Source organism: Triticum urartu, chromosome 4 (genome assembly GCF_003073215.2).
Source record: "Triticum urartu cultivar G1812 chromosome 4, Tu2.1, whole genome shotgun sequence".
In the NCBI taxonomy this organism is placed as follows: domain Eukaryota; kingdom Viridiplantae; phylum Streptophyta; class Magnoliopsida; order Poales; family Poaceae; genus Triticum; species Triticum urartu.
The window spans coordinates 517,001,489-517,024,301 of NC_053025.1; the positions used below are offsets into that span (position 1 = coordinate 517,001,489).

The following is a 22,813-nucleotide window of genomic DNA, read 5'->3' on the forward strand; positions in this document are numbered from 1 at the left end:
CTTTTACATGGTTTGCTAAAATCCATGTTGAATGACGTCTCACACAAATTTTGGCAAAGTAGTTGTTCACTGACGAAACTCCTTACTTTTTCATAACAAATAATTACTGCACCAGCGGGCTATTTTCCTTAGTATGCACATCCCCAATACATGTTCTTTTCTGGACGATTAAACATTTGAAGTATTTGGTGCTGCCTGTAAGTTAGTATAATAGTATGCCGGCTTCTAAAAATTTGAATTTTATCGGAATTAGAAGATCCTTTATTTAGAGATATATGGTACGAATCTGTTTTAGCTTGCCTAGCACACTATTAGCCATGTGGTACAAAGCATTTGGGGACTCTTGTGCATATTTTGTATATACAGCAATGAGCTTTGGCAAGTTCCAATGATACTAGTCTGGTGACAGGAAATGAGTGTTGTGAGCGTCTGGCCTACTATGGAATTGCAAAAAACCTAGTCACTTATCTCAAAGTAAAGCTTCATCAAGGCAATCTTGAAGCTGCAAGAAATGTTACCACTTGGCAAGGGACATGCTATCTCTCTCCCCTCATTGGGGCCATCCTAGCAGATTCTTATTGGGGAAAGTACTGGACTATTGCTGTTTTCTCATCAATTTATTTCATCGTAAGTACAAGATAAAGTTAACCAAACTTTTGTCTACCTCCTTTATTCCATAAGGCTCCATCCTGGCATAGAACAATGTTGCACATTCAACTTGGTAATTTCTGAGTAGTTTAACATTTGAAGCCAAAATATTTTTACTTTTAAGTAAATATAATGAACATGTCGGCCTTGTTATATACAGTTTGATTTTAGTGAACCATCGATCCGTGTATCTCAATGTCTTCGATCACCCATATTAATCATGTATTCCTTTTTTCCCTGAAGGGCCTGGCTGTTTTAATGCTTTCAGCATCACTTCCAGCACTTCAACCACCTTCATGTTTAGGAACTGTTTGTCCAGAAGCAAGCTTACTTCAGAATGGCACATTTTTCCTAGGTCTCTATATGATTGCCCTAGGGACTGGAGGTATTAAACCATGTGTGTCATCCTTTGGGGCTGATCAATTTGATGACAGTGATCCAACAGAGAGAGTAAAGCAGGGTTCCTTCTTCAACTGGTTCTATTTCTGCATAAATATCGGTGCACTCGTATCAGGCACTGTTATTGTTTGGATACAAGATAACTCGGGTTGGGGAATAGGATTTGCCATTCCTACTGTATTTATGGCATTGGCTATTGCAAGCTTCTTTTCAGCTTCAGATATGTATAGATTTCAGAAACCTGGTGGGAGTCCACTCACAAGAGTGTGTCAGGTCGTTGTCTCAGCATTCCGTAAGTGGCATGTTGAATTGCCACATGACACTGCTCTTTTATATGAAGTTGATGGTCAAAATTCAGCAATAGAGGGAAGCAGAAAGCTGGAGCACACAAGTGAACTTGAGTAATTATCTTCCTTATGCTGCATCATTGCCTTACTTTTATGTCAATGTATTAATACAACAACAAAAGGTACTTGCGGTATTAATGAAGGCACTGAATTGCGACACAGCCTTCAGTAAGACTTATTTTCGAAAAGGTCCTTCAGTAAGGTTTCAATTTGATGCTTGTGCAAACTAAATATATGCAATAAAAATGGTATGAGTAGAGCCAAGCAATCATACTATATGCATCACAGTAGTTCCCGCGTGGGTACTAGGTACATAATACAATAGAAGCAGAGTTATTACTGCTGGTATCAATAATGTGTGCAACACATGTTCATAAGTCCTTCCCGGATATTTTATTTACAAGTATAAAAATGTTAACGTTATATAACTAAGATTTCAGGATAGGGCTGGACTGTCACTTTTTTTTATCCAGTGTATTATTTCTGTAGGCAACTCTTATCTTTGTTGTATAATGACTGTTATAACATTTCATCAATCTGTCTTGTATAGATTCCTTGACAAGGCTGCCATCATCTCATCTACTGATGCCAAGAGTGACCTCTTTACAAACCCATGGAGGCTATGCACAGTCACCCAAGTGGAAGAACTGAAGATCCTAGTAAGAATGTTCCCGGTCTGGGCAACTACTATCATATTCAATGCGGTGTACGCTCAGAACTCCTCCATGTTCCTAGAGCAGGGAATGGTTCTCGACAAGCGGGTCGGGTCTTTTAATGTTCCTCCTGCGTCCCTCTCGAGCTTTGACGTGATCAGTGTCATGATCTGGGTTCCACTTTATGACCGTGTTCTCATACCTATAGCCAGAAAGTTCACTGGAAGAGAAAAGGGTTTCTCGGAACTACAACGGATTGGCATTGGATTGGTGCTGTCCATTATTGCAATGGTGTCTGCAGCTTTTGTTGAGTTGAAGCGCTTGGAGATTGCCGCGTCTGAAGGTCTTATCCATGAGAAGGCTGTGGTTCCGATGAGCATTCTTTGGCAAATACCGCAGTATTTCTTTGTTGGTGCTGCCGAGGTTTTCACTAATATAGGTCAGCTTGAGTTCTTCTATGATCAGGCCCCAGATGCCATGAGGAGTTTATGTGCTGCATTTGCGCTCGTCACGGTCTCAGCGGGGAGCTATTTAAGCTCGTTCATACTGACCATGGTGTCGTATGTTACAACTCGAGGTGGAGATCCTGGATGGATCCCGGATAACCTGAATGAAGGCCATCTTGACCGGTTCTTCTGGTTGATTGCAGGGATCAGCTTTGTGAATTTGCTGGTTTACATCAGTTGTGCGATGAAATACAAATATAAGAATGTGTGATGGTTTCTCCAAAAAAATGTGTGATGGGCATACCTACTGTGGAATAAGTTCTTGTGATTTCAGATTCCATATTCATGGGAGCAGTTCATTGTATAGACCAAGACATCACATGAGCTGCCCTTCTCAGAAAGTCCTCAAGAAAAGGACTTCAATTCTTCTAGTGATGTATATTTTAGACAAATTATTACTTTGGTGAGTGTGTTTTGTATGAAGTTTGTAACACCAGAGTTATACAAAGACAATTTTGTACATGCACATTTAATACTTTCCTGTTCAAAAGCATCCTGTTATTCCTTAAAGCGACCCGTAAAGATTTGTTTTCTGAAATTTATGCGTTGCACATGCATGTAAGTGCTAACACTGCAACTGAGAAATCGAGAAGCTCTAGAACCAAAATCAAAGATATACTAGTACAGTATAAATTCTCTATTGCTGTTGCTTTACCATTTCTTGCAAACTCTCTGTAATATGGTAATACTAGAAAAGACACGTGCACACAATTTAATCTTTCAAAAGAGCAGATACATTGTGCAAAGGTAATAATAGCAGCTAGTACAAATTTGGAGGGCATTTCCCTAATAACAGCACGAGAAGGACAATCTCTCTGGGTTATCTTTTTATGCAAGGGCAATCTTTTCGGGTGAGCTACTGGCTTGGTTCATGACAAACACCAACGTACCAGGTTCAGGGCCAGGCCAGGCACCTCACTAAAAAAAGTCTAAAAAAACTAAAAAACAAAATATGTCTCAAAAAATTAAAAAAAAACTAAATGATTCTAAAAAATAGTCTAAAAAAACTAAAAAACATCTAAACAAAAACTACTAGTAGCTCTAAGCTCCCTCACAGAAGAAAAAAAGTAGTAGCTCTAACCTCAAGCACTCGAGGAGTCAGGCAGGACTCGGAGGTCAAACCCAGCCCAAATAGGCAAATACAATACTGCCCTCCCTCTACCCAGTTTCCTGATTTGCTCCTGCCGATTCGATCTCCGCGACGGCGACCCGCCGTCTCCATGGACGCGGCAGAGGAGAGGAGACTGCTGGTCCAAGGGGACGGGGATCACGAGCCGCTCCTCCTTCCTTCCCAGGTAGTATAAAATCCACTGCTTTTTTCCTCTTCTTCTCTGAATTTTCGTTACGCAGAGCCACAGGAAGACCACAGCTTCATCCTAGCCAGTTCTATCCTGCTGGTCACCCACCCTCTTCTTTTCTCTGGAATGAGAGGAGAGCAAGTTGACAAATCCTCCACCCTCCTGGGTTCAAACTGAAACCGGAGACAGGCTGACGCGCGGCACTGCCCAGCAGTGATACTACTATCTGTACATGTTGGAGAAATTATGGGATGCAACCCGGTATGTCCTTGGGTGGTCTGGTCTGAGTGCTGCCATTTCTTGATTAGCAGGATGCAAGTGTTTACACAGGGGATGGATCCGTCGACATCAAAGGCCGTCCTGCGACGAGGCGCGCCACGGGCAACTGGCGAGCCTGCTTCTTCATCCTAGGTACGTAATTGGGTGACACAATATAGGAGCCTCTGTACACGGTTTGTGCTGGTTCATCCAATTCGGCTGGCACTGGCTGGCCATAGCTGCATTCTTGCAAAAAGTTTTGCAGAAAAAAATCAAATTGAGTGCCAAATTATGCTTCTCTGTGCCAAATTGAGTGCCATATCGCGCCAAATTTTGCTCAAGAGCTCCTTGCAGTCTCATAGCAGATCATTACTGTAGTGGTGAGCTATTTTGCTTAGTTAGCACATCCCTCAATCCATTTTTAATGAATGGTTAAACATTTGACCTATTGGGTACTGCTTGTTAGTAATAATAGTATGCCAGTTTATATCTTGCAGCTTCAAGAAGCCTTTATTTAGAGCTAAATGGTACCAGACAATTTTAACTAGCCTAAAAACTATTGATCATATGGCATAAAACATTTTTGAGGCTTTTGTGCATGATGTTTGGCAATTTCCAATGATGCTAGTCTGGTGACAGGAACTGAGTGTTGTGAGCGTCTGGCCTACTATGGAATTGCAACAAACCTAGTTACTTATCTGAAAATAAAGCTTCATCAAGGCAATCTTGAAGCTGCAAGAAATGTTATCACTTGGCAAGGGACATGCTATCTGACTACCCTCGTTGGAGCCATCCTAGCAGATTCTTATTGGGGAAAGTACTGGACTATTGCTGTTTTCTCATCGATTTATTTCATTGTAAGTATAAGATAAAGCAACCCAAACTTTTCTCTTCTTCCTTTGTTCCATAATGCTCCATCCTGGTATATGAATCCATGTACTTGAATCAAAAGATCTTTTACTTTTGAACAACTATAATGAGCATGTGGGTTTTGTTATATTCAGGTTTATTCTAATGATCCATCTATCCGTCCATCTCAATATCTTCAATCATCCATTTTAATCATGTGTCGCCCTTTTTGCTGAAGGGTCTGGCTGGTTTAACGATTTCAGCATCACTTCCAGCACTTCAACCACCTTCATGTTTAGGATCTGTCTGTCCAGAACCAAGCCTACTTCAGAATGGCACATTTTTCCTGGGTCTCTATATGATTGCCCTAGGAACTGGAGGCATTAAACCTTGTGTGTCATCCTTTGGAGCGGATCAATTTGATGACAGTGATCCGACAGAGAGAGTAAAGCAGGGTTCCTTCTTCAACTGGTTCTATTTCTGCATAAATGTCGGTGCACTCTTATCAGGCACTGTTATTGTTTGGATACAAGATAACTCAGGTTGGGGAATAGGATTTGCCATTCCTACTGTATTTATGGCATTGGCTATTGCAAGCTTCTTTTCAGCCTCAAATATGTACAGATTTCAGAAACCCGGTGGGAGTCCAATTACAAGAGTGTGCCAGGTTGTTGTCGCAGCATTCCGTAAGTGGCATATCGAGTTGCCACTCGATGCATCTCTTCTGTATGAGGTTGATAGTCAAAATTCAGCAATAGAGGGAAGCCGGAAGCTGGAGCACACAAGTGAACTTGAGTAATGATCCTTATCCTGCATCTTTGCTTTACTTTTAGTGTCATCTGTCGATGTATTTATGAAACAACACAGGTTACTTACACTACCAATGTAGACACTGAAGTATGACACAACCTTTAGTAAGGTTTCAATTTGAGGTTTGCAGAAAATGAATACCTAAATGCAACAAAAGGAATATGGATAGGGGGCGTCCATGCCAAAATGTATGGCCTTAGTTCATGGTGGGTACTGGGTACATAATACAATAGGAGTATAATGAGTGCTACTGGTGTGGTAGGGCTCAATCTGATATAACTTCAGGATAAGGATGGACTATTGCTTTTCAATGTGATACTTGTCTTTCTCCCGGTGTATTACTTTTGTAGGTAGATTTCGTGTTAGTGCAAAACTACTTTGCTGTATGACTGTTAAAAAATTCCATCGATTTCCCTTTTGTACAGATTCCTTGACAAGGCTGCCATCATCTCATCTACTGATGCCAAGAGTGACTTTTCTGCAAACCCATGGAGGCTATGCACTGTCACCCAAGTGGAAGAACTGAAGATCCTTGTAAGAATGTTCCCGGTTTGGGCTACTACTATCATATTCAGCGCGGTATTTGCTCAGAGCTCCGTATTCGTGGAGCAGGGAATGGTTCTTGACAAACGGGTTGGATCTTTCGATATTCCTCCGGCATCCCTATTTACTTTCAATGGAATCAGTGTCATGATCTGGATTGCAATTTATGACCGCGTCCTCATACCCATAGCTAGAAAGTTCACTGGAAGGGAAAAGGGTTTCTCTGAGCTACAGCGAATGGGCATTGGATTAGCCCTGTCCATTGCGACAATGGTATCTGCAGCTCTTGTTGAGTTGAAGCGCTTAGAGATTGCCAGGACTGAGGGTCTCATCCATGAGAATGTTGCTGTTCCAATGAGCATTCTTTGGCAAATACCACAGTATTGCTTTGCTGGTGCTGCCGAGATTTTCACCGCTATAGGTCAAGTCGAGTTCTTCTACAGTCAGGCCCCAGATGCCATGAGGAGCTTATGTGCTGCATTAGCACTTGTTACGGTCACGGTGGGAAGCTATTTAAGCTCAATCATATTGACCTTGGTGTCATACCTTACAACTCAAGGAGGAGATGCAGGATGGATCCCGGATAATTTGAACGAAGGCCATCTTGACCGGTTCTTTTGGTTGATGGCAGGGATCAGCTTTGTAAATTTGCTGGTTTACATTGGTTGCGCAATGAGATACAAATATAAGAATTCGTGATGGTTATAGTTACTGTAAAAATCAGCTTTCTGCACTTTCAGATTCCATATTCATGGAGGCAATGCATTGTATAGACTAAACTGAGAGCTACCCTCCTCAGCAAGTTTTCAAGAAAAGACTTACAATTGGGTTTCTCTTGCAATTCTTCTAGTGATTTTTTTATACTTTGGTGGTTCGGTTTTGTATGAAATGAGTACCATGAGAGTTATACCTTTCAAAGCATCACGTTATTCACAGATGTACTGATAATTGTGGGTAGCGTGCTCATGTAAGAGGGAAACTTTGCATATCGGAAATTTAGAGCATCCACAATTCTGAAATTAAACCCAACTTTATGAAGTATAATTTCCTTCTGATTTGCCAAACAAAGACAGGGTTATTGTTGGTTGATCATTTCTAGCAAACCAGTTGTACAAAATGCTCATCTTTACAAGATATGTTATAATACAAGAAAGCAAACATGTACGTATATAACTTAGCCTTTGAACAGAGCAGAAAAATTGTCCAAGGTATCGGAGCTACAAACTTTGGAGGCCATTTTCCTAATAGCAGCTTCATAAGGAGTCTTGGAGCCTGGATTGCAATAACCTCATGTGACACCAGAAGTCTCATGAGCCTAGGAGGTAAACCTGCCTCCTAGGAGGATGTAAATTCCCTCTCTTTCCAATGCAATGAAACGTAAAGGCCATTTGGGTTTTCTCGAAAAAATAACCTCATGTGACACCAGCTGCTAAATCAATAGATGATGCACATCGACTTTAGCCATGAAAAAATGGATAATAGTTGCCCATATATCAGAAGTCAAACCTACCCACATATGCAGCATAGATTACCAATAGTCTCTGCAAGAACAAACCCCGTTCTTGAAGTGATGAAATATATTCGAGTCCCTTACGATGATCTCTCTCTGAGCAATCTGCGATATGAGCTTAATAGCAGTGTGACAGTCCCCACATATCCGCAGATTCTTGAAAACCTTGATAGGGGAACCCTCAGGAGTGGCAATGATCCCAAATGCAACAGCAAGTCGTTCGCTGTGGTAGCCAATGTCATGCTCCTTCTGCTCATCTTCAACATCATGGAGAACAAATCCGGTGTCCGCTACATACCCTTCTTCCCTCATTTTCCCATAAAGCTTTTTCAGAAGGGCATAGATTTCTTCAGTTCGAGGATGTGACTTATCACCGACCAGAAATACGTGCACCCTTCTTCCAACTTCAATCCAACTTGACGCCGGCATTTTCGTTATGCCCTTTGCATCCATGATCTTTCTTACACCCTCAACTTCATCAAACAGACCGACCGATGCATAAGTATTAGCTAGAGTAACATAGGTCGCAGGATTTTCAGGTTCTATTTCGAACAATGCTTCCGCTGCCCGCCTAGCTAAGCGGACATTCTTGTGAATCCTGCAGCCACCAAGCAAGGATGCCCACAGGAACTTGTTAGGCTTGACAGCCATCTTGTTGATCATCTCCTCTGCCCGTTCAAACTGACCTGATCGGCTGAGTAGATCGATCACGCAAGCATAATGATCAGCGGTGTGTGCAATGCCATACGTATCCTTTATAAAATGGAAGACCTCCAGACCTTTGTCGACCAGACCAGCATGAGCACAAGCAGAGAGAACACCAACGAACGTGACATGATCAGGCCTAATTCCTGACCTCAAGAACATGTCGAAGTAGCGAAACGCCTCCTCTGGCTGACCATTCTGCGCATAGCCAGAGATCATTGCCGTCCACGACACCAGGTCTGCCTTTGGCATCCCCTCGAATACAAGCACCACACTGGCCATGTCCCCGCACTTGGAGTACATGTGCAGGAGCGCGCTCTCTGCAAAGCACGAGTCGCCGATGCTGCTCTTTGACATTCGGCCATGCACCTGCCTCCCGAGGCTCTCGACGGCGAGCTCAGCGCAAGCACGCAGAACCCCCGCGTACGTGAACTCATTCGGTCGAACACCTCTGGCTCTCAGCATCTGGAGGAACAGCCTGAATCCTTCCCCGGCGCGCCCGGCGTCAAAGTACCTCTCCACCATCGCCGTCCAGGAGACGACGTCCCGGACCAGCATCCCATCGAACACCCTCCTGGCATCGTCCAACCGGCCGCACTTGGCGTACATGTCCACCAGCGCGCTCCACATGACGGCATCGCCCGCGCCGATCCCTCTCCTGGCCACGTGGCAGTGCAGCTCCCTGCCCGCGCGGGCGCACCGGGCGGCGGTGGCGGCAGCGAGCGCGCTGGACGCGGTGAACTGGTTGTCGGCGTCGGCGCTCCCGGGCTCCCCCTGCATCCGGCGGTAGAGCGCGAGCGCGTCGAGGGGCCGGCCGTGGCGGGAGTAGGCGGAGACGATGGCGGACCAGGAGAACTGGTCCCTGTGGGGCATTCGGTCGAACAGCGCGCGCGCGGAGGCGAGGTGGCGCGGCGAGCGGCAGAGCGCGGCGACGAGGGTGTTGTAGGAGCAGCGGTCGGGGCTCGGGGCGGAGGAGAGGAGGGCGAGGGCGTCGGGGAGGGAGGCGGCGTTGGAGGAGAGGAGGTGGAGGAGGCGGTTGGAGAGCAGCGTGGAGGGCGGGAGCGAGGCGGCGGCCGCGGCGAGCGCGCGCGCGGCCGGGGCGTGGGCGGCGTCGGCGCGGAGCAGCGGGAGGAGGCGGTCGATGGCGTCGTGGAGCTGCGACGCGGTGGTGACCGAGAAGGTCGGGGGCTTGGTCCTCATGGATGAGTAGTGGCAATGGCGTCGGCATGCATGGTGGCGGCAGCGAGACTGCACTGCAGTTGCGTCTAGCTCTCCGTAGAGGACGGCAGTGAGGATCGCAGCGCCCTACCAACTGTCCAAAACTTGTTTCAAATATACCCAAATGATAAATGATAAGAGTCACAAGTGTGGCACAGCGCCCTACGAACTATCCAAAACTTGTTTCAAATATACCCAAATGATAAGGATCACAAGTGTGGCACGAGTGACGTTTTTAGAATTAAAATTGTCATAAAAAAATCAAAAAAACTAAAACTTGCATTCAAAACCAAAAGTTGTCGTGCTTCACAACTAAAGTTGTCATCCTCAGGTAACTAAACTTGTCATAAAAAAACATCAGGTCAAAATTTCTTCATGCCACACGTGTTACACTTATCAGGGTCCTTCAAATAAGATACTCCCTCGGTTTGAAAATGTGCGACGTCTGACTTTCAACGGTTTTTGGTACAGATTCGAATATTAGTATGATTTTTCACTTATGGTATTCCTATGAAACCAGTAAAATTAATAACACTAGCATTCTTCTGTACAGTAGGCAAGCTGAACTTGATGCCTTGCTTTGGATCATTCCAGCAGAACACATGAATGGTGTGCAACACATTATCGCCAATAATTCAACAACACATAGTTTGTAAACAACAATCAAATGCAACATTTATCTCTGTTTTCAAAAAAAATGACAAGAACAACCTATACAACAGGAGAGAGCAGGATCATCTATCTGGTGTTTTTTTTTGCATTAAGCTAGAACATTGATGAAACGAACAACAGACCTACGACAGATAGTGTACATGCAGACATGGCTGCTGCTGGTGCCTAAGCTCCATAGTCAACACTCCAACACTTTGGACAGCAGCTCATATTGCTGGATCTTCCAGTGCGGCGGTGGATAAGTTGTTGATTCGAGGATATGCCGCCTTTTCGTTCAGCTGGTTTTGAGTCCAAATCAACATCTTCAACAGACTGGGGAGCTTTGGATCTGTTATATGCAACAAACATAAGGATCAAGGACTTTCGATTGAAGCAAGTTTGAAAGAGCAGACACAAAAGGCAAAACTTTCATTCTGTTAACCTTGAAATTCATGTTTTTTTCAATGGCACATTCTCAAAATGATTATCAAGCAGCAGCCCTATGCAATAATTTGACTCATGCTTATCAGTATTTCTTACTTATATCACCAATCACATATGATCAGCTTAAGCGTTACCAGTATTGAGCATGGCCATGTCTGCTTATATTTATATGTAGTTATGTGACATTCTGGCAAAATTCAGTATTAGCTTTGCTTTGAGGTACAAAATGAGAATAAATGCATCATGTTTCTATCCATTGTTCTAGATAGGGTATACACTTGTGTCATGTGGGGGCGTACGTATAGGAGACGTACAACCAGAGAGAGGAGGCCAGCGGACAGGGGGTGTCCAAATTAGTATCAATTAGTATCAGGTTTGGAAACGGAAGGGTTTTTTGTCCCGAAGAAGGTTTTCCCTACTGTTCCTAAAACAAGTAGGAGTCTGTTTCTATTTCTACTAGGAGTCGTCATGTAACTTGACTATTTATATTGCCTCCCTGTGGAGGAACGAATCAAGCAAGAAAAAACACAACTTGGTTACCCTGCGCCTTGTGCGCCTCTCCTCTTCCCTGCCACGGGGCGACGAGGCTTCAAGCCTCGTCCTCCCGTAGAGCACAGCTACAACCTACGATCAACTCCCAACGCTCCTAATTCCCAAGCATCTGACAATTTGGCATCTGACGGCTGTGCAACATTACAAGCATTACTATGATGGCAAGCATCGGGAACTTTCGTTTGAGGTCGGCGAATGGGCTTGGTTGCGTTTGCAGCGCCGTCCAGCAGCGTTCCTTGGATCTGCTGCCAAGGGAAAGCTCGCACCTAAGTACTTTGGTCCCTACAAAGTCCTCGCCAAAATTGATTCCGTTGCCTACCGTTTGGAGCTTCCACCCCGCGCCCGCATCCATGATGTTTTCCATGTGGGTGTTCTGAAGAAATACCAAGGCCCTCCTCCAGATGCTCCACCGGTGCTGCCAGCCATCTTCCAAGGCCGTGTTCAGCCAACACCTACCAAGGCGCTGCGTGCACGACTGTTCAGGGGTATGCAACAGGTTCTCATCCATTGGGAGGGCCAACCGGCGTCTGATGCTTCATGGGAGGATGTTCCAGCCTTCAAAGAACGCTATCCAAGCTTCCAGCTCGAGGACGAGCTGTTTCAGAATGGAGGGGGAGATGTCATGTGGGGGCGTACGTATAGGAGACGTACAACCAGAGAGAGGAGGCCAGCGGACAGGGGGTGTCCAAATTAGTATCAATCAGTATCAGGTTTGGAAACGGAAGGGTTTTTTGTCCCAAAGAAGGTTTTCCCTACTGTTCCTAAAACAAGTAGGAGTCTGTTTCTATTTCTACTAGGAGTCGTCATGTAACTTGACTATTTATATTGCCTCCCTGTGGAGGAACGAATCAAGCAAGAAAAAACACAACTTGGTTACCCTGCGCCTTGTGCGCCTCTCCTCTTCCCTGCCACGGGGCGACGAGGCTTCAAGCCTCGTCCTCCCGTAGAGCACAGCTACAACCTACGATCAACTCCCAACGCTCCTAATTCCCAAGCATCTGACAATTTGTTAGTTTCAGATTCTTTTACCAAAAGGCAGCATATTCTAAAATAAGATATTTGATATCAGTTGTTCATATGTCACATGGATGCAGGTACACCTCAGTCTCACTAAATCATGAAATAGACAAACGGATAAATATTAGGCATCACAAGTACACAACATCCACATCCTCATGCTACTGACCTTTCTCGTGACTTTGGCTTGTGAGAATGGCAGCGTTAACTTCACTTGCCGTCTTTAAGCGTTGAGAAACGTCCAACAGTTCACCATATGGGCAATTTTTTACATCTTCAAAAACCAACAGTGCTACAGTTTTCTCTATTTCCTCCAGAAAGGTTTGCTGCAACATTTCAATAACGAAAAATAATGTCACGACATGGTCTTAATATCAGTGGTATTGCCAAGAAATATTAGTGCGTAGTGATTAATATAGATTGGTTTGAACTCTTGAGTCCTAACTAAAGTAATAGAGACACTACAACTCACATTTTCTTCGCCTCTTGGTGCAAGTTCTTCTTGAGCAAACTCCAAAGCTTCATTTATCTTCCCCGCACGAATCAACTCTATTAATTTTTGCTGCTGGAGATGGAAGTATAATTCGGGATTTGTATCCAGAATCTGCATATCAAAATTGAAACCAGGACAAGAAGTCAAAATCTAATTAAGGCAAGCTTTATAGAGTAATCACTTCAAAATATACACATGGGTGCGGCCACACCCAATTGTGAAAAATGCACAATAAAAACCCTACACCGCCAGCGCTCCGCAAGGCGCTGAAATCCATGGCGCTTTTGGTGCCGTGGATGATCTGGAAGCATAGGAACGCGTGCGTTTTTGACCATGTGAGCCCATCGCTCAATGAGCTTGTCGACAGGATCAAGGACGAGGCCCGATGTTGGGCAAAGGCCGGGGCTCAAGGGCTCAGGGTCGTTTTGCCATCATCCTGGGATGTCCACTGATCATCTGACAACTGTGTAAACCTGCCTCCTAGGAGGATGTAAATTCCCTTTCTTTCCAATGCAATGAAACGCAAAGGCCATTTGGGTTTTCTCAAAAAAAAACCTACACCGGTTTTATATTACCACAGAACTTCCCTCAGAAGTATACACAAGATAGCATCCTATTGGATAAAAAAAAACAGAGCAGGAGTGGTCTTCTAGCTACCAACCAAAGATTTAATTTCTGGTACAAAAGAGCTAACTTCTAATGAGAAAAACAAACATGGTTCAAAGAGAAACCTCATAACTCACACATTATTGGGTTAACACTCTGCTCCACTGTACTACAGGGTATTTATGAGAAGATGAGAAATCAGCTGCCACCTCATCAATCACCAGAATTGGGTTAAACAATGGTGAACCCAAAGTTTACAACTAATCAATGCCATGCCATATGCTAGTCTGATTGCAATTGTTCTGCTTAAAGTACCAGGTTCTAAGCTTTGCTCTAGCCTACGACATGATTGTAGCTAACACCCTCTTTAGAAAGAGAGAATCACATCTAGTGACTTTTAGTAGTGGCCAACACTCTAGCCAGATTGATTTCATCCTCTCAAGAAGGAGAAGATGCCTTAAGCTTTGCTCTAGCCTACGACATGATTGTAGCTAACACCCCCTTTAGAAAGAGAGAATCACATCTGGTGACTTTTAGTAGTGGCCAACACTCTAGCCAGATTGATTTCATCCTCTCGAGAAGAGAAAATAGGCGTGTGTGCCTAGACTGTAAGGTGATACCTGGAGAGAGTGTTGTACCCCAGCATAAGTTGGTGGTTGCTGACTTCCGCTTTCGGATTCGTGTCCAGCGGGATAAGCGTGCCAAAGTCGCTAGAACGAAGTGGTGGAAGCTCAAGGGGGAGGGGGGGGGGGGGGGGGGGGGGGGGGGGGGGGGTAGCTCAGGCGTTCAAGGAGAGGGTCATTAAGGAGGGCCCTTGGGAGGAAGGAGGGGATGCGGACAATGTGTGGATGAAGATGGCGACTTGCATTCGTAAGGTGGCCTCGGAGGAGTTTGGAGTGTCCAGGGGAAGGAGAAGCGAAGATAAGGATACTTGGTGGTGGAATGATGATGTCCACAAGGCGATTAAAGAGAAGAAAGATTGCTTCAGACGCCTATACTTGGATAGGAGTGCAGACAACATAGAGAAGTACAAGATGGCAAAGAAGGCCGCAAAGCGAGCTGTTAGTGAAGCAAGGGGTCGGGCATATGAGGACCTCTACAACGGTTAGGCACGAAGGAAGGCGAAAGGGACATCTATAAGATGGCCAAGATCCGAGAGAGGAAGACGAGGGATATTGGCCAAGTCAAATGCATCAAGGACGAAGCAGGCCAACTCTTGGTGAAGGACGAGGAGATTAAGCATAGATGGCGGGAGTACTTTGACAAGTTGTTCAATGGGGAGAATGAGAGTTCTACCATTGAACTGGACGACTCCTTTGATGAGACCAGCATGTGTTTTGTGCGGCGAATCCAGGAGTCTAAGGTCAAGGAGGCTTTAAAAAGGATGACAGGAGGCAAGGCGATGGGCCCTGATTGTATCCCCATTGAGGTGTGGAAAGGTCTTGGGGACATAGCGATACTATGGCTAACCAAGCTTTTCAACCTCATTTTTCGGGCAAACAAGATGCCAGAAGAATGGAGACGGAGTATATTAGTACCAATCTTCAAGAACAAGGAGGATGTTCAGAGTTGTACTAATTACCATGGAATTAAGCTGATGAGCCATACAATGAAGCTATGGGAGAGAGTCATTGAGCACCGCTTAAGAAGAATGACAACCGTGACCAAAAATCAATTTGGTTTCATGCCTGGGAGGTCGACCATGGAAGCCATTTTCTTGGTACGACTACTTATGGAGAGATATAGGGAGCAAAAGAAGGACTTGCATATGGTGTTCATTGACTTGGAGAAGGCCTATGATAAGATACCGCGGAATGTCATGTGGTGGGCCTTGGAGAAACACAAAGTCCTAGCAAAGTACATTACTCTCATAAGGACATGTACGATAATGTTGTGACAAGTGTTCGAACAAATGATGTCGACACTGATGACTTCCCGATTAAGATAGGACTGCATCAGGGGTCGGCTTTGAGCCCTTATCTTTTTGCATTGGTGATGGATGAGGTCACAAGGGATATACAAGGAGATATCCCATGGTGTATGCTCTTTGCGGATGATATGGTGCTAGTTGACGATAGTCGGACGGGGGTAAATAGGAAGTTAGAGTTATTGAGACAAACCTTGGAATTGAAAGGGTTTAGGCTTAGTAGAACTAAAACCAAGTACATGATGTGCGGTTTCAGTACTAGTAGGTGTGAGGAGGAGGAGGTTAGCCTTAATGGCCAGATGGTACCTCGGAAGGACACCTTTTGATATTTGGGGTCAATGCTGCAGGAGGATGGGGGTATTGATGAAGATGTCAACTATCGAATCAAAGCCGGATGGATGAAGTGGCGCCAAGCTTCTGGCATTCTCTGTGGCAAGAGAGTGCCACAAAAGCTAAAAGGCAACTTCTACAGGACAGCGGTTCGACCCGCAATGTTGGCGCTGAGTGTTAGCCGACTAAAAGGCAACATGTTTAACAGTTAGGTGTGGCGGAGATGTGTATGTTGAGATGGATGTGTGGCCACACGAGGAAGGATCGAGTCCGGAATGATGATATACGAGATAGAGTTGGGGTAGCACCAATTGAAGAGAAGCTTGTCCAACATCGTCTGAGATGGTTTGGGCATATTCAGCGCAGGCCTCCAGAAGCTCCAATGCATAGCGGACGGCTAAAACGTGCGGAAAGTGTCAAGAGGGGGCGGGGTAGACCGAATTTGACATGGGAGGAGTCCGTTAAGAGAGACCTAAAGGATTGGAGTATCACCAAAGAGCTAGCTATGGACAGGGGTGCGTGGAAGCTTGATATCCATGTGCCGGAGCCATGAGTTGGTTGCGAGATCTTGTGGGTTTCACCTCTAGCCTACCCCGACTTGTTTGGGACTAAAGGCTTTGTTGTTGTTGTTGTTGTTGTTGTTGTTAAAGTACCAGGTTCTAAGTTCCAACCATGAAACTGACATACAGTTTTAGGGTTATATGAGAAAATTGTGCAATCCGTTCAGTTGGAAGCTCCCTTCTCTTCTTTGTACAATTAGTTGTATCCAAAAATCCAAACAAAGACTGGTAATCTGAAGAGCAATAAGTTTCTAGTTCAAAATATATTAGTTAATTCAAATTGCCTGGCATATTTCCATATTGTTCGCATTGTCAGCTACCACAAGGTCCTCATATATACAGCGAAATATCAGGACAGCAGGACCATTATCGTCCTCATCCATCCTAACTTTCCTGACAGTCCAATTTCCAAATCCAAACTAAAATTGCGAGGCGACAGAACCGAACCGTGGGGTTAAGATCGTTGATCTTCTCGATTGCCTCCTGGACATTCCCTGACTGAACCGCCTTTTTCACCTCCATCCGATCCGTGATGGTGGCCAGGTCGATGTCCGCTGCAAACAAAACCGCAGAAACGCCGATTCAGTGTCCACATACCCCGAGCATCACGAGAGATGAATGATTCTCGACTCGTGGGACGGTACGTTGGGTGCCGGACTCGACGCGGAACTTGTCGGCGGCGTCGACGAAGCCCTCGGTGACGAGGAAGTTCATGACGAGGCGGTTCATGTCCTCCTTGCGGATCTTGACGTCGCGGAGCTTGCGCTCCCACTCGTCGCGCGTCACCACCTTCTTGGAGGTCGCCATGGAGGCGGGGGAGTCGATGGAGTCCAGGTCGCGCAGGACGATGCGGGAGAGGAACATCAGATGCGGGGCTGAGGGCGGGAACGGGGTGCTGTCCGCGCCGGTCACGCCTTCGCCATCCGCCAGCGGCCTCGACGGGGGGTGGCTCAGGGGGGCTAGGGTTTCGCGGCGGAGAGGCTGGTGGATTGGAAGACCTGGGGAAGCAGAAGAGTGTGGTCGAGGTCGAGGTCGGGGCCGGTGGAACGAGGGATGGGAGCTGTGGGGAGAGTAGTTCTTTGTTTTCTTAAGCAACCTAGCGAATTTCCTAAAAAAGACAATTCTCCAGGGTAGCAACCAAACACAAGCCAGGCACTTTTCAGGCACGCTCCAGGCCAGGCATTTTTCAACGAGGACACAATCCAAACACACAACAACCGTCAATATATAAAGGGAAAGGGGAAATGTACTCCTCCTTCGGATTATTTAGGCGTATAAGCTTTTGGCATGGAAATTAAGTCATGCTAAATCACCAAGCCAGCCCACCGAAGCACCGTCGAAGCACGGATGAAGGACGTCAGCTTATTAAGCATGGCAAATCAAACATTTTTTATGGCAAATTGAGTGTAATCCGCCTAAAAAACGTTTGAGTTTCCATGCTTAAAAATGCTCGCGACACATAATTTATCATAAAAAACATTTTGTTTGCCATGCTCAAAAGTCTAACGTCAGTTTTTTAGCATTTTCAAATATATATATGGTCACTGTTTTATTAGAACTAAACATATCCTTGTTGGTTTCATCTATTTCAACACACATGTTCACGAATTAGAAAAAATAATCCTACCACTATTTCGGTTAAGAAATCCCTTGGTTAGGAAAAACCCTTAACCTCACAGGAAGGAGAATGTACCACTGTTTCGGTTCTCAATAGACATCGTGTACTTTAGCATAGGCCATCGACAGATTTCAGCCGCAAGATCTTCATACATGTACCTTAACATCGGCCATCCATTTGATCTTTCTAACAAATGGACCCTCACAACCGTTTATATCATTACATATTGCAAAAGAATATTCATTTCTTAAGTGAAAGCACCATTCTCATGAAGTACAAAGTTTTTGCAAGGGAAAAAAGCATAGTAAGAAAGTTTAAATCCATTGTAGAAATATATTTTTATTGATCAACTGATCCATCATGGAAAACATGAAGACCAAAAAAATAATCAAGAGTTAAAAACACTAGCAGCACAGACAAGCTACGGCATGTGATCAAATCATCAAATCAAACTCACATTACAGACAAAAATCCTCTGAAAAGAACAAAAATTCAACCATGCTTTCCTTCACAGCCATGAGATCAAAATCCAAAGCTCGACATCGTCCAGGCACTGTGCTGGCAGAGTTGGCCTCTAGCTTCCCTCATGCCAAATTCGTATTTTGACTCAAACGACTCTGAAACACACGCAATATACTAATAGTCTCCATCAACATATCCGAAAATGTGTTCAGATTTGAGTCCAAGGAGTTACAATTTAAGATAACAACTCGATATTCCAGTGCATGAATACTAGTCATGGTAAGTAACACTGCCACAATTTCACTCCACTGTAACTAGTAACTACGGAGTACATCAATGGTGTGAAGATGCATGGCATTATGGAAGCAACAAGTTAAGTTCAACAGTTAGGGCATCACTTCCAAATGCATAGCGGCATTTCTCCAAATCCAGCACTAAGCTACTGATCATTGAACACAATATAATACTCCCTTTGTATCAAAATATAAAACGTTTTTTGATACTCTCTTTGTATCAAAAAACGTCTTATATTTTGATACAGAGGGAGTACTATGTTCTCAGCTGTAAGTAGATACTACCATTACTATTGTTCTTTTGCAAACTGCAGTCAACATACCTGAAATCTTTTCATACAAGACAACTTTCATGCATGCCAGTGTTCAGTTTTCAACAATGCCTATGATGCCAACAATGCATGAATGAATCTGGTGCAAACATCAGCAAGATAACTCGGCATACAAAAAAAAATCAAAACTATAGAAGATGAATCACCAACATGTGGTCAAGAAGGAGCGTATATGCCTTTCTCTGCATATAACACTAACGGTACACAAAATTAGGAGCAGCTTATAGGACAATCACCTCAACAATGAGACAAAAACAACATAGTAGCATCAGCTCCAGATCACAATCTAAAACTGCACGACTGTTTTTTTTTTCTTCAGAGCATAATGATGATACCCTAAATTCCGGCAACGAAAACAGTACATAGCAATAATGATTATATAATACTTACTATGTTCTCAGCTGTAAGTAAATACTACCATAACTAATGTTCTTTTGGATATTGCAGTCAACATGCCTAAAATCTTTTCATACCAGAAACAAGTTCAATAAAAGCCATCATGGCCTGCAACCATCCAATATGATGCACAAGCCTTTCGAAACCATGTCCAGACCACATGCAATTCGTTCACAATTCATGCAATGGAAATTTTGTAATTTCCAACATATAGTGTACTGAAGCATAATAGAACTCACCATCATCATTTCCCAAAAATGTGTTAAGATTTGAGTCCAAGGAGTTATAGTTTAAGATAACAACCCCATATTCCAGTTCATGAATACTAGTCATGGACTCATGGTATGTAACACTGCCACAGTTCTACTCCACTGTAACTAGTAACTACATCAATGGTGCGAAGATGCACGGCATTATGTAAGCAACAGTTTAAGTTCAACAGTTGGGCATCACTTCCAAATGTATAGCGATCTTTCTCCAAATCCAGCACTAAGCTACTGATCATTGAACACAATATAATACTCCTATGTTCTCAGCTGTAAGTAAATACTACTCCCTCCGTCCGAAAATACTTGTCATCAAAATGTATAAATAGGGATGTATCTAGAACTAAAATATGTCTAGATACATCTCCGTTTATCCATTTTGATGACAAGTATTTCCGGACGGAGGGAGTACCATAACTAATGTTCTTTTGTCTATTGCAGTCAACATGCCTAAAATCTTTTCATACAACACAATTTTCATGCATGACAGTGTTCAGTTTTCAACAATGCCTACGATGCCAACAAAGCATGAATGAATCTGGTGCAAACATCAGCAAGATAACTCACCAGACAAAAATTCAAAAATATAGAAGATGAATAACCACCATTTAATCAACAAGGTGCATATATGCTTTTCTCCGAATGTAACACTAACGGTAGACACAATTAGGAGCAGCTTATAGAACAATCACCTCAACAATAGTACAAAAACAACATAGTAGCATCGGCTCCAGATCAAAATCTACAACTGCAACCACTAAAAAAATACTTCAGAGCATAATTATGATACCCTAAATTCCAGCAGTGAAAACAGTACATAGCAACGGTATCCGTATCACAAACAAGTTCGATAACAACAATCATGACATGCAGGTATATCATCCGATATGATGCCCAAGCCATTCGAAATCATGTTCAGAACACATCCAATTCGTTCAAAATCCATGTTATGGAAAACATGCAATATCCAACATACATTGTACTGAGACATAACACGATATAATTGCACAGACTACAAGAAACCCCTGCTGTCGTATTAAAAGAGAAAGAAGGAATCAATATCTGTGAACCTCTGTAACCGCTGCGCGAATCATGAATGGGGCAAACTGTTCAAATAGGTCAAACTGATCAGAAGAAGCTAATCAGTTTGGGTTTCATCACCAGCGATTGCAGTATCCGAGCCATCAGCGAACTCGACCTCGGAGAACCATTCACAGGCACCATCATTCCGCTGCATCTGAAGGAAGTCATGGAGGACAAGGCTTTCTTTGAGCATATGTGGAGTAACTCTGGTGCCCCCAGCAGAGCAGTCAACAGGCCCCAGCGATTTACCCGTCTTATCACAATGCAACACCTTGTCAGAGACTTCCTCCGGCACCAGCATATCCCCCTCCTGGTACAGGACAATCGGACAAGGTGGCAACGGTATAGGTTGATAAGCAAGCTTGAAGGACAGCTTAACCCAGTACTTCCAGACCCAGCGCATCTCCTTGTAGTCATCCATGAACCAAACCGCCAAGTTCTTTGCGAATTGGGGCGAGCAGAACATGACAAGCTTGCCCTCCATCTCAAACAGCTGCGTGTGGTCGTCCTTGGTCAGCATCGCCTGCGCGGGAGGAGAGATCCGCCTGAATGACTCAGCAGCCTGGTCGAACACCAGTATGTGGCCCCCTTGGCTCAGTTGCGGCGACCAGTGCAGGCTGCCATGGAGAAGGACGGGCGGCGATGTGCAAGAGCGCTCCAGCCCTCCCATCAGCCCGGCGCCCACTTCAGCCGACGACGTGCGAAGGTCGATGCTCCTGGCCTGCGGGGATCCCACCGTGAGGACGTAGTAGGTGTGCGACATCTGGAGGCCCAGGCCCCCAGCCTCGTGGTACAGCACCCGGTACTCCCCGGAAGCGGCGTGCTGGTAGAACCCCAGGACATCTCGGCCATCCTGAAGCAGCAGCGGCAGGCGGGCGCCTTGGCGCGTGGCAGGGTTGCAGACGAAGAAGGACCTGTGGAAGCTGAGGAGGAGCAGGCCGTCGCACGAGCCGTGGACCATGAGTGCGCCGTCGGCGAAGGGGCGGGGCGGGGGCACCCTCTGGATGACCCGCAGGACCGTCCGGCGCTTGTTGGTGGCGAGGTCGACGGCCTGGAGGCAGCCGCCGACGCCGTAGGTGAAGACGAGGGCCTGCCGTGGCTGGAAGGAGTGGTGCCTGCGGATGAAGGCGGGGTCGGTGGCGAGGTCGCGCCAGGCCTTGCAGGCGGCGCGGGAGCGGAGGAGGTGCTTGGGCGGCAGGCGGGCGAGGATCTCCGGGATCATGTCCTCGGGGAGGCCGTCGGAGGAGCCTCGCTCGGTCTCCCCCGTCGCCATGGGACGGGACGGGAGGGGGCGATGTCGGAGGGGTTCGCGAACCTGCAAAAATTCCCCAGATCCGGATGAGCAAGCGAGGGATAGTTGGAACTTGGAACCCCAGTACGTGAAGCCGCAATCGAGTCGGGAATGGCGGGTGCGAGCGGACTCACCTGTTCTTTGATTTCCGTTGGTCTCTCTGGCCGCGGACTCGACCCGCTCGGCTCAAGAACTTGCGAAACGACCCTTTCGGCCGTTGGAAGAAGAAGAAAGGGGGGATGGAAACGCTGCCGTGCGGGAATTGCCGGATTGGGGATTCTAGAGGGTTCCTGCTCTTCTGGGTTTTTTCTCTTTTTCTCTGGGCCTTTTCATCTGGGCCTGGCCACGACCACTTTGCAAATTGGATCGAGAGCATGTCAAAGCTACTACAACCAACGGTCAGATTCCACCCAATGAGAGCATCCATTGGGTACTCTTAAAAAAACAATGAGAGTATCCATGTCACAAAAAAAAACACCGATGAGAGTATCCTAAAACAATTTTTTTCCGTCAGCACTTCCGGTTAATCATATCTTTGTTTGTGGATGATAGCTTTACTTATGTTCAAAGCAGATGAGGAAGCTGGTACAATCATTAGAGACACAGTGCAAAAGTGTTGTGATGCTTATGACTAGAAAATTAACCCGTCAAAGTTCTGTAATTTTTTTATAAGGGCTGCTCGGAGTCGTGAAGGAATTCTATCAAATTTGTTCTTACTGTCCCCAGTAAATCCTTGAATAAACGATAC

General features: G+C 45.1%; 5 protein-coding genes across 7 annotated transcripts; 2 read left to right on the forward strand and 3 right to left on the reverse strand.

Moving 5' to 3' along the window:
- The first annotated feature begins 106 nt into the window (after positions 1-106).
- LOC125552381 (protein NRT1/ PTR FAMILY 8.3-like) lies at positions 107-3,062 on the forward strand. Its single transcript, XM_048715911.1, has 3 exons — positions 107-627; positions 892-1,448; positions 1,945-3,062. Exons 2-3 carry the CDS (start codon positions 907-909, stop codon positions 2,762-2,764), a joined length of 1,362 nt encoding a protein of 453 aa, XP_048571868.1. The 5' UTR covers positions 107-627; positions 892-906; the 3' UTR covers positions 2,765-3,062.
- Positions 3,063-3,653: 591 nt separating this feature from the next.
- On the forward strand, positions 3,654-7,152 carry LOC125552383 (protein NRT1/ PTR FAMILY 8.3-like). 3 transcript variants are annotated; one of them, XM_048715915.1, is made up of 6 exons: positions 3,654-3,848; positions 4,163-4,262; positions 4,749-4,966; positions 5,197-5,743; positions 5,899-5,978; positions 6,207-7,152. In XM_048715915.1, exons 1-6 carry the CDS (start codon positions 3,774-3,776, stop codon positions 7,008-7,010), a joined length of 1,824 nt encoding a protein of 607 aa, XP_048571872.1. In that variant the 5' UTR covers positions 3,654-3,773; the 3' UTR covers positions 7,011-7,152. The 3 variants fall into 3 exon arrangements, with proteins under 3 accessions (XP_048571872.1, XP_048571870.1, XP_048571871.1); XM_048715913.1 differs by lacking the exon at positions 5,899-5,978 and having other exon boundaries at positions 3,658-3,848; positions 4,160-4,262; positions 5,197-5,753; positions 6,194-7,152; XM_048715914.1 differs by lacking the exon at positions 5,899-5,978 and having other exon boundaries at positions 3,658-3,848; positions 5,197-5,753; positions 6,194-7,152.
- Positions 7,153-7,305: 153 nt separating this feature from the next.
- Positions 7,306-10,209, reverse strand: LOC125552382 (pentatricopeptide repeat-containing protein At4g37170-like). The gene has a single exon (XM_048715912.1). It carries the CDS (start codon positions 9,724-9,726, stop codon positions 7,840-7,842), a length of 1,887 nt encoding a protein of 628 aa, XP_048571869.1. The 5' UTR covers positions 9,727-10,209; the 3' UTR covers positions 7,306-7,839.
- A 142-nt stretch (positions 10,210-10,351) lies between these two features.
- On the reverse strand, positions 10,352-17,405 carry LOC125552385 (protein GID8 homolog). The gene is made up of 5 exons (XM_048715917.1): positions 16,969-17,405; positions 16,772-16,878; positions 12,881-13,012; positions 12,578-12,734; positions 10,352-10,744 (listed from the first exon to the last, which is right to left on the reverse strand). Exons 1-5 carry the CDS (start codon positions 17,186-17,188, stop codon positions 10,623-10,625), a joined length of 738 nt encoding a protein of 245 aa, XP_048571874.1. The 5' UTR covers positions 17,189-17,405; the 3' UTR covers positions 10,352-10,622.
- Positions 17,406-20,621: 3,216 nt separating this feature from the next.
- On the reverse strand, positions 20,622-22,360 carry LOC125552384 (F-box/LRR-repeat protein At2g43260-like). Its single transcript, XM_048715916.1, has 2 exons — positions 22,200-22,360; positions 20,622-22,089 (listed from the first exon to the last, which is right to left on the reverse strand). Exon 2 carries the CDS (start codon positions 22,045-22,047, stop codon positions 20,830-20,832), a length of 1,218 nt encoding a protein of 405 aa, XP_048571873.1. The 5' UTR covers positions 22,048-22,089; positions 22,200-22,360; the 3' UTR covers positions 20,622-20,829.
- Positions 22,361-22,813: the final 453 nt, after the last annotated feature.